At 41.4% G+C, this 11,497-nt stretch overlaps 1 protein-coding gene across 1 annotated transcript; it reads left to right on the top strand.

The window, feature by feature from the left end:
- Positions 1 to 234: 234 nt before the first annotated feature.
- On the top strand, positions 235 to 10,700 carry rce1a (Ras converting CAAX endopeptidase 1a). The gene is made up of 8 exons (XM_038731373.1): positions 235 to 568; positions 1,807 to 1,909; positions 2,065 to 2,148; positions 2,750 to 2,828; positions 3,068 to 3,235; positions 6,087 to 6,158; positions 6,282 to 6,344; positions 7,289 to 10,700. The coding sequence occupies exons 1-8, from the start codon at positions 399 to 401 to the stop codon at positions 7,516 to 7,518; spliced, it is 969 nt and encodes a 322-aa protein (XP_038587301.1). The 5' UTR covers positions 235 to 398; the 3' UTR covers positions 7,519 to 10,700.
- The last annotated feature ends 797 nt before the right edge of the window (positions 10,701 to 11,497 follow it).

The raw sequence follows: 11,497 nt of genomic DNA, 5'->3' as shown, positions 1-11,497 counted from the left end.
TTTGTAGATCCTGCAGAAACCTCAATCTACGTACTCTACTTATCTGGATAGCAGGAACAAAATGAAGAAACTGATGGAATATCTACATAATACCGGATTTTATAAGATGAAACAGACAACTGACATTGACAAAGATGCGAGAAGCGTCAGTGGGGGGCAGCAACACGCCGAAGATGCGTCTAGTCCGCCAAATTAAAGAAGAGAAGAAACCTCGAAGTAGAAGAAGGCAGCTTATGATGACGTCGTTATAGAGCGCCGCAGAAGCTAAACATCTAGCAACGTTAGCTCATGATTTGTGAGGAGGTTATTACAATGGTTGATATTTGATCTTGTTAGATGGTCCAGCAACCGCCCCGGTGCCGAGTAGTTGTTTGGTTCAGTCTCAGCCGGCAGTCGTTATGGCAGAGGAGGGTGATTTATCACCCAGCCTTCTGACAGAGGATATAAAACACAGCAATGGCGACTTCGTGCCTCCAGAAGGTCTCTGCTGGGTGTCAGTGCTGTCCTGTCTGCTGCTGGCTTGTTCTTATGTTGGTAGTTTGTACGTATGGAGGAGTGACCTGCCGAGGTGAGCCTAGACAGCGGGGTGATAGATACTCTCTGTGTGAGAGACGTTAACGTTACTGCTCCTCACTAAAATACGTAAGTTACCGTTAGTTCAGTTGTATATCTTCATTCGGAAACGATTTAAGCCTAACGGTAACTAACTTTTATTTAGAAGTTTGTGGCAAGGCACTCAGTGGGTTTTACATTAAAGTACCATCCACGAACGTATTCAGTTCATCAGGCACAACTTTATGTGCATCATATGAGCACAATGTAAAGTAAAGCAGCAACGTTACATGTCTTCAGGGTTTCTATTCTGTATTGTGAGCACCTTCCTAACACACATACACTAGGCTGTCTAACCTGCTGAGTTAAAGCTATCTGTGTGTCTCTGTCCCTCTGTCTATCTAGAGGGAGAGACTAGTGTGTGTGTGTGTGTGTGTGTGTGTGTGTGTGTGTGTGTGTGTGTATACAGGATGTATATGAACATACATATAATCTTCTGACTTAAGCTGAGGTGCTTTTTACTTGAGGCGGTGCAGTGCGCCGCCACTGAAAAACACAGCAGGAAAGACTTCGACACAGGGCCACAGGATTAGAACAATCTAGATCTGCCGTTGTTCATATTTACTAAAAAATAATACATTTGCTGGTAGCTCTTTATTTAATGACTCATTTATTATTTGAAACTTCATTTACCATATGGGTTGAATGGGTAAGACATTACATGTGACAGGTTAAAAAGCAAATGTGAAATGATGTCAGAATGCCATTTAGCTGCTTCAGTTTCAGGGTCCTGGTATTGTTCATGCTGGCTCACTGTCACACTGCCACGACTGACTTGGACGCTTCAATGTAACCGAGCCATCTGTTATTACTACACCTGCTTGTTTCCTTGTATGACAAGTCAAAATGTCTGCTATGAAAAAGACCTATTCTGTGCTTGCCTGTAAACACTTTTAACATGTTTGCGTGTTCAGCTTGGTTGGGAGCAGTTGCCAGGCAACCAGCAGATACTCCAGGAAGTTACTGGTCCCGGCCAAGAATAGTCAGTATTTAAGCGCAGGGTGGATGGGACGTAGCTTTGCCAAAATGAGAATGCCCTGACTGCGAATGCTCTATACGATGTGAGAAGCCAAAAAGCATTAAAATGATGAGATTTTTGAATGGAGTTTGGTACAACATACTGCATGTAGCCCGAGTTGGTTCCCTGGTCCTCTGTGCTGGTGATGAGGGTGTGATTATTCTCTCAATTTTCAGGGATCATCCCACTGTCATAAAGAGACGCTTCACCAGTGTACTGATCGTGTCGGGCCTGTCTCCTCTCTTTGTGTGGGCATGGAGAGCGTTCACAGGTGTCAGGGTGAGTCCACGTCTCAGAAACCACCGACCACCATTCTGTTCTAACACCTGAGAATTAAACTGGCTGTATATGTGCTGTTGTGTCAGGTTGCTGTCTGACACATTAGATGGCTTTTGACTGAGTTCTGTGTGTGTGTGTGTGTGTGTGTGTGTCAGACTGGCCCATCATTACTGGCCCTCATGGGGATCCGGCTTGAAGGCCTCATTCCTGCCATCGTACTTCCTCTGCTGCTCACCATGGTAAGAAACAGTCAATATTGACTACCAGCTATGTACAGCATGCTAACCTCAAGAACCCAGCTGTATTCTAATGTTAACATAGCTATCCTTATTAGCTCCTTGCTTGCTAATAACTTATTTGAAGGTGAGTCTCAGCATTAAGAGCATAAATAGACATAGATATCTTGACATGCAGCCTGGAGGAGCCGGGGATTGAACCGCTGACCTTACGATTAACGGGCAACCCACTCTATCTCCCGAGCCGCCCCATGAACTGCATAAAATTCTCAAGAATGCAGGAATAAAGGTCTCTAATGCCAGAGCCCCCTACAAATGCTGTAAATTTGAATTTCTTCCCTTTTGGAAAAAGGCTGTAACATAACAAAATGTGGGAAAATTGAAGCGCTGTGAATTCTTTCCTGATGCTCTGTAATAAAGTGTTACAGTAAAGATCAGGAATGATGCAGTAACATTGAACATTTTAAGAATATGTCATAAGTTTCTTTCATGGCTTTAATGTAAGAAATCATCAGATGTAGTAATAAGCTGTTATCTGCGGTCAGTCATATCGAACCTCCTTCCCGAACTTAGAACCTGTCTTGTGTGTGGTCCTGTGCTGCAGGTCCTGTTTCTGGGCCCACTCATGCAGTTGGCGATGGACTGTCCCTGGAGCTTCATGGATGGGATCCAGGTGGCCTTTGGTGAGACCACCAACATGCTGGATTTTGTCCGTTTTTCTGATGACTTGAGGGATGTTAGGGCTATTTCAAATTTGATCCACATCTCGGTACAACTTGACGGATTGTAACTTTGTGTTTCCACCACGACCACACTGAACAGACTTTCAGTGTAAAGCATGTCTGAGAACTTTTAATAAAGTGCCTTCTCCACAATAGAGGAAGAGGAAGTAAGCTCCTCCTCTGTCTCTGTGTTCCTGCAGACCCGTGGTTCTGGATGTTGTGTTTCAGTGACATGCGCTGGTTGAGGAATCAGGTGGTGGCACCGTTAACAGAGGAGCTGGTGTTCAGGGCATGCATGCTGCCCATGTTGGTGCCCTGTGCTGGTCCTTCCATTGCCATCTTCACCTGCCCCCTCTTCTTTGGCGTAGGTGAGTTGTGCCAGTGTCAGATTATCTCCAGGCTGTCCACCTTAAAAATCTAAGGAGGGACTTAATGTTACCTTGTCCTTGTGAATCCAGCAGCATATACTTGATCTGTGGGTAGTAGTATAATAAGCATATATTTAATTTCAAGCAAGGGCTGTACCAGGGTTTTGCAAGTTTTAGCAACTTAATTGCACATTTCAAATACTTGCTGTGCAGTTTTTGATCGTTCTAGGGCTGTTTCCCTCCATTCCGAGCTGCCATTTGTTTTTTATATGGTATGAAAAATATGGTTAAATAAGGTTTTTAAACTTAATGCACTACATGGCCAAACATACGTGGACATTCCTCCCACATACATGATAGTTGACGACCATGTTGGCATAATCTGCTGCTGTAACAGACTCTTCGTCAGGTCCAACACTGATGTTGGACCTGGTTTGCAGTCAGTGTTCCGGTTCATTGATTGGGGTCGGGGCTCTGTGCAGGCCAGTCGAGGTGTTACACACCAAACTGGGAATAAAACATATCTTTGTGCACGGTGGGCATTGTCATGTTGTTACAGGACAAACACAAAGCTGGGAGAACACAGGTGTCTAAAATATCACTGTATGTTGTTGGAACATTAAGATTTCCCTTCACTGGAACCAAGGAGCCAAACCAGGAAAAAAAAAAAGACCCAGACCAAAAATACACAAAGCTGTGTACATCCATGTCCACATGCTTTAGGCCGTATAGTCAGTTCTTTGCATGGTAATGCTGTGTTGACTTTTCAGATTAATTCACAATGTTTTACAGAATGTAAACATGTTTAAATCAGTATTTTTATATTAATAATGGATTAAATGACTGCGTAATTCTCAAAGTGTCACTTGTAGTGACAACCCCGGAGAGATTTATCAGCAGCTCTGCAGTTCCCCTTTAGCTCTACAGAGATGTATAGCTTTTTAGAGTTCATTGTTTTGGTTGTAAGGCCCCCAACTGTACTGTTTTGGTTCAGTCTCTGCTTTCATCAGCCTTGTTTCCAGCAGAGCAGGCAGATGTTCGAAGTGAAAACGCTCTGATAAACCCACTGTACGCCACCTGCTCAGCAGCTGTTTTGCAGGAGTTAGTGGAGACCAAGCAGAGCTAAAAGGAAGTCAAATATTCACTCTCCATTCATCAGGCAGACACAGACACAAGTCCAATGGAATGATTACGTTGCTCTCTGTCTGCAATAATTGGCTAACACGTTAGCCAGATCAACTTTACAAGGTGATAATACAATATGTCACTGCTGCTGTCAGCAACTGACCATGCAGCTTTAATGCAAACTTAATGTTCAGTGTGATGGATTTATCATCTCAAACACATTTCAACAGTCTGTTGATTTGTTTCTGTGCTGTGCAAAGCAGTGGCCGCCTGGAAAAGTAACACAACAGCTTATTTAACAAAATGATTTGCTGTTGTAAATGGGCTTGGACATAAAACATGATTGGTCAAACATCCTTTTGTAAGGGTGCTGTCAGCTCTTTGGTTTGGTCAGTTTGGTAACTGGCCAGATGATAGCAGGGATACTAAGAAATAGATGGAGTTGATGCATCCCATACCGTTACATAACGAGTCAGTCAGGTGTTAAACTCCACCTCAGAAGGACGCTGTTCTACTGTAAAACCTCAATTAATTGCCCAGGCTTTTATTTGGTAAGGTAGATTTATTATAATATATATTAACAGGTTATAGGGTGAAATTGAGTTTTGTAACTCCGTTCTTCTAAATAGCTGACAATATACATTAATACTATAGATAATTAATTAATTAATAATAGAACCAATTCAAAAATGGTGAACAGAAATAAACTGTCATCAGTGGAGCAGTGCTGATGATGAATTAGAGTCTGATAGCTTGGGTAGAAAAGCTGCTCTGCAGTCTGGTGGTGTGGCAGCAGAAACTTCTATATCTCTTCCCAGAATGCAGCAGGGTGAACAGGCTGTGGCTGGGTGGGTACTGTCCTTTAGTATCCTTTGGGCTCTGCAGGCACCTCACCTCACCGATATCACTGATGCTCAGGAGATGGGTACCAATGATCTTCTGAGCAGTTTTAGTCACCCGCTGCAGAGCCCTCCGGTCCTGGGCCGTGCACATCCCATGTTAGTGATTTGGCCTTCTTAAGCTTCCTTTCTGAGCTTTCTTCACCAGCGTGGAGATGTGAGACGACCATGTCAGGTTCTCTGTGATGCTGATTCCCAGGAACCTGAAACTGTTCACCTGCTCCACTGACGGAGACAGGAGTGTGTGTCTTTATATCCTGTTTCCTGAAATCAACGATCATCTCATTGTTTTCGCTGACTTTGAGCAGTAGGTTGTTCTCTGAGCACCACTCTGCAAGATTATCACTTTGTTGCTTGAGTCACTGAACTCACCCTGCCTATATTTGAGATGTGTGTCTTTAATTCCTTCCGCACAAAACTCTTGCAAAGATGGGAAAAAGGCTACTATCAAACTGTTTATTTCAACTGTTAAGAAAATATTTGTAATAAATATTAGGGATTTTTTATCACTCTTGTTTGCAGTAAATCTGAATCTGTTAAATGAACTTAATGATTGAATTATGGAGAATCTAACCGACCTAAGGATGTGTAGCGTATTCATTCTGACAAAAGTTTTAACATTTATGTCTGTATGTGCGATCTAGGCAGCTTAGATCTATGTCAAGCAGGCGACCTGGTGAGCTTTAAGAGGTTTTATACATCCAAAGAACTTCTATAAAAAACAGACCAGGCTTCTAATTGGGACTTGGCTTTTAATTGAAGTTTTATGTGTTTTTGTTGTGTACTGCTATCTAGGACATAGTCTGTAACGTTGTTTCCTCTTTCAGCTCACTTCCACCATGTGATCGAGCTGCTGAGGTTCAGACAGGGGACGCTATCCGGGATTTTCCTCTCTGCAGGTAGGAACTGTTTGTCCGTTCAGAGTATAGTGCAGTTATGGTGACTGTGCCACGCTGTCTGTGTTGAAGATACATTACAAGGAAGAGGCCGATGATGAACCATGTTTCTCTGGTTTACAACAGTGTTCCAGTTCTCCTACACAGCCGTGTTTGGGGCCTATACTGCCTTCATCTTCATTAGAACAGGTGAGGAGCTTTCTTTTACATCTTACACTTCTGAACAACATTCAGTACTGTATATTTTGTTCAGTCCTTCAGTCTAATAGGTTTTGCACACCAATAAAGCTAAAATCAATTTAAAGGGTTTAAGTTTTCCCACAAAAACGTACAGATTACCAAAACATTTGTTCTTATGTCTGTCTTTTGCAACAGGGTGTTAAAATATTTCATTTTGTTTCAAATGAGTTTTTTTCAATATCAGTATATTCAGTATGGACAATATGGAAAAGAGTTTTATCACAATAAAAATTTTTAGATCATTCGATACCGATAATAATCATAAGTATCAAATCATTATTTCCTTCGAATTTAAAGGCTGATTTTTGCTCCTGAGTGAAAGTTGAAGAAACTTGATGGTTAATGGTGGTTTAAACTTTTCTTTATTGTCAGAACAAACACTTGATGCCAAACAGTGGATCTCTTCACAAATCTGATGTTATGATAAAATCTTTGTCAACAATTAATATGCACGAGTATAATTAAGTAAAAGCTTTTTTACTCCTTTATCCTAAACAAAATAAACATCTTTTTATACATTTGTTAAATTGTTAATTGATATTATTGTATTGTCCAGCCCTAGTTTCCAGAGACAACTTTGGTTCAACAACATGGACTGTAGTATTGGTCCAATCCACCATTTTCTCCAGTGTCCACACTGTCCAGTGTTGCTGGAACTTAAAAACCCACAACACTCCCAACCAATAGATCTGAATGACGCCAGCAGCTCTTCTAACCCTGGTTTCTCATTTGTTTTGCCATATGGACCACACACCACCGCTACATGGTTACAATTAGTCTGCATTTACATTCATTTTACATTCATTCGGCTCACATGTCGTACAGAAAAACTCATGCACCGAACATCCTGCACCCTGCTGCACAATAATTTGTCCTCTTCCTGTGTGTTTCAGGTCACCTTGTGGGTCCGGTGCTCTGCCACTCCTTCTGTAATTACATGGGTTTTCCCGCCATCAGCGCAGCAATGGAGCACCCCCACCGCCTCACTGTCCTCTCCTCCTACCTGCTGGGGGTTCTCCTCTTCCTCCTCTTGCTCTTTCCCTTCACTGACCCCTCCTACTACGGCCTCCCCACACCAGTCTGCACCCTCACCTTCTCCCCCAGCTCCCTCTGCCTCTCCTGATCCCTGCCCCCACACACTTCTCTGCTGGTGTCACATCACCTACTACTGATGAAGCAGTTGAGGGTGGGTTTTTTTTTGTTTTGTTTTGTTTTTTTAGGGGTCATGGCAGGTCCAGTTTGGACAGACAGCACTAACAGCTATGTGTGCTAAGTTGCCATGGAGAGGTGGGGAAATCTGTAGCCATGTTCTGTGGTCTATGGACCCTTGAAATGTCAATACATTTTCATGACATATTTCAATTAATCAGCTGATGCTGATCAGCTGATACAGAGTTTAAGCAGGTGGAGGTTTATGTTGCTGCGAGTGAGCCCCAAGAGCATCCAGGTCCAGGACAGTTTATGTGATCTTTGGCCTGCGCTGCCACCCTGATACATTATTTTAATGTAGTTCTAACACTGAAGGACAATTCCTCCTCCTCAGATCCTCTTATGCTGATCGAGCTCATCAGTTTGTGGTGGAGCATTATAATGTACCTTTCTGGTGTACAGATGTACCACTCAGCCTGTCTCGTCTTTTTAAAGGATGATTCTGGTTTATTACAAGTTTTCGGGATTTTCCTCATATCTGTCAGTAATAATAAAAGTTATTGCAGCGATCTGGAAACAAAGAGACATCACACAGAAGTCCAGTCGAACAGGTTTTAAACAAAATCCCAGTTTAGTCAGCATGATGTGGAAGAGAAGGCAAACAGGAAGAGCAACATTATTACCCAAACTGTCTGTTGTAAACATCAGTCCACTTCCTGATTCATCTCTGACTGAGTGCACCTGTAGTTATTAGTTATCAGTTAAACTACAGATTATTTTTCAATCATAATTTAAGAGGCCAAGGTGATAAGATAAGACAAAAATATAAATAATCACATCCGAGAAAATAGTGTAGGAGTATTTAGGGTTTTAGGAATTACTGAATTGGTTCCACCCTAGCAGACATGGTTTTCATGTGCAATGAAACTACTCGACACCAACAAATCATAATGGCTTCTATAGTTGACCAACTTTAGCTTATTACAGATCTATTGCATTCTGTATGCTGGAATGAATAAGAAATTCCAGAATGCCAAATATGTTTGAGGCAATTTAAGAGCAGTACTCACCCAAGGCAGCACCCTGTTCTATGTAAGCCACTTGAAGACAACGCCAGAAACGCTGGTGGTGTCGCCAAGCATGTCATTTCAGGTTAATGCCTGTTACTGCTACAGGCTGTGATGCCATCCTATTTTTCACCATCAGTGCTGTGAAACTGTTCTGTTAACATACCTTACTGCTGCATTGTGTGTCCAAATCTTTAGTTATGTTAAGAAATTACATTAAAAAAAAACTGGCCAAAATTCCAGATGCTTTTAAACGGTGACATGTTGATATTGGTGTTGGCCAAATAAATCCAGAATTGAGTATTTTTTTTCACATTTCAGGTAGACTTCAGTTTGACCTTCAATCAGAAGGAAAGAAGAAAACTATGAAAATAAGAATAGCTGTAGAGTTCTTCTACCGGACAGGGCTCCACAAAGCATAGGAGTTCAGGTCGGGTTGGGGCCATTAAAAAATATATATCTTCAGGTCTTGGGTCAGCTTTGTATTTTGAATTCGGCAGTACAAGTTGGGTTCAGTTGAGGTCTGGGTTGCTTCCAAAATTTTAGGCCCCTACAGAACTCGACCAAGGCATAATAAACCAGAATGATCCTTTCATGCCTTTGAGCATTTCTTGGGGGAGACATGAAGTCATTGCTTTCAGCATAGAGGGTTGTTGGAGAGACAGTGCTCACAACCCACACATGTGTAATGGCTGCATTGCATTCTGGTCTACAGAGGCTCATAGAGATGTTAGCATCTTTGCAAATAATCCTGCTGTGGCTGCAGTAAAGTACAGAAATGTTGGTGTGATGTTGAAATAGGTACAGGACTATCATCTATATTTCGTTTTTAATGTTTGGAGCTTGTTGTTGAAAGTGACATTTCAGCTGGATTACTTTCTTTGTGTTCATACATCAGGACTCTGCTGTTTAGAGAAATGTTCTGCTGGAATCGGTCAGTGTTTTGTACGATACAATAATAATTTTGTACGATATTTATATACCTCTGCATGTTTCACTGCTGTTAGTTGTTTTGTTGGTGAAGGTGGGTGACGGGATAACTTGGGGGGGATGTCAGTGTTCATAATGCCTAAAACATACTCTATTTAAGTACACCAACACAAACGGTTGTACATACTCAGATGATTAAGGTGTACTACATGTCCTCGGGGAGGTAAAATACATCATTTCTCAAGCGGGTCATACAGAGTGGTGAAAATGGGCTGTTAAAGCAGGCAGTTTCATTCTGTTGGTTGTAGACCCCCTAGCTGTGATACTGAATTATGTTAAGGGACTGGTCACACCAGCATTTGTAACATTTAGCTTGTGGAGGCAAAGTCAGTATGTGTAAGAGACTTTGTGAATTTGCGTCATTTACTTTTTACAAACTTACTTGTTGGCACTGACCTCTGAGCACGGCTAGATTACCAACTGAGCAAAGCGGGCAACTGCCCAAGGGTCTGCAAAGCCCCCAGGTTCACTGTGTCAGTTTGTTTTATATCATTTGTGTCCTTACACAGAGTATGTTTGGGTCCTAAAGCTGGAGATTTTTATATGTTTTAAACCTCCAGTGAGGAACTTTACTTTGAGGTCCTAAAATGGCCTCTAAGACTTGTTTTCATGTGCCAGTTGAGAGTTTTTCTCTTCCAAAATATCCATTCTGAGCATCTTGTCCACATTTCCTAACTAGTCACTATTAAAATTTGGTTGCACAATTTCTTAGCTGTCTCTTACACAGTATATTCGTAGACGTAAAAGCTATGATTATGCCTTTTGCTCCCACGCTCTCGTGCTTCACTTATATATTGCCTTGAGTTGAAGGAAAAGTAATATTCCAACACTCAGGTGTCATTTAATAGAGGCAAGAATACGCCAACCACTACGTTGCATGCTGCTACTTGTATATTTACAGTACAAGTAAATGGGTTAGGGTTCACATCAATGCACAGCTTTACTACAAAAACTTTAAAGATAATACTCTGTGATAGAGCCCGACCGGTATGGAATTTTTAAGACTGATAAGACGACCCCCCCCCCCCCTTCTTTTCAGAAACTTATAACAAACAAAGATTATCCCTAACGTTTGTTATGTGTAGTTAAGAGACCTCAATAAGAAAACAAGACATAATGCAGTTTAACTTAAGCTTTAATGTTGTACTTTGAACCAAAGTACAGCTGGATGTGGTGGATTTGTATGGAGCTAAATCGGGGCCAAATGTTTTGTTAATTTGGAAAAAAAAGTTGGCACACTTATTTTTACTTTGATTACATTACATTTACTCATTTGGCCGACGCTTTTATCCAAAGCGACTTACATTTGAGGAACAACATACAAGCATCAACAGAGCATCAAATACAGATCTACAAAATACTAGTAAGAGCTCACAGTACATATCACATCAATAGGGTAGATACCTAGGGAAGGAAGTAAGAGTTAACAAAAAGTGCAATCAATACAAGATCATTGTAGGGGATAGAAGAAGAAGAGCACAGGAAGTGCATGTTAGAGGTTAGGAGTTAGAGGTGAATACATGGTTGTATTTAAGAGAAAAACTTAAGTTTTCAATGTCAAGTTTTAGGTTTTCTATTACAATTTTTATTTCAAATTAACAAAACATTTGGCCCTGATTTAGCTCCATAGATTTGTGGCATTCCAAACCCTTTAGTTGCTAACAAGGGAGTTGTAAAGCGCCCTCTGGTGGACAAACTATGCAATTGACATTTATTTTTACAATTGCCATTCATCAGCTGTTATAAACACCTATATGGATTTATCTGAAATTAGCTCATATCAGCCGATAATATCGGCACACCAATCTATCGGTTGGGCTCTACTATGTGATAAACATACCAGTTGAAATTGGCCGAAGACACATGACCTACTTAAAGGGAAACTATATTATACTC

This window comes from Micropterus salmoides, unplaced genomic scaffold (assembly GCF_014851395.1).
Source record: "Micropterus salmoides isolate LMB-PRFRI ecotype aquatic unplaced genomic scaffold, ASM1485139v1 Ms_hic_scaffold_2, whole genome shotgun sequence".
NCBI lineage: Eukaryota > Metazoa > Chordata > Actinopteri > Centrarchiformes > Centrarchidae > Micropterus > Micropterus salmoides.
Note: the sequence above shows the minus strand (reverse complement) of the source record. Positions and strands in the feature narration are given on the sequence as shown.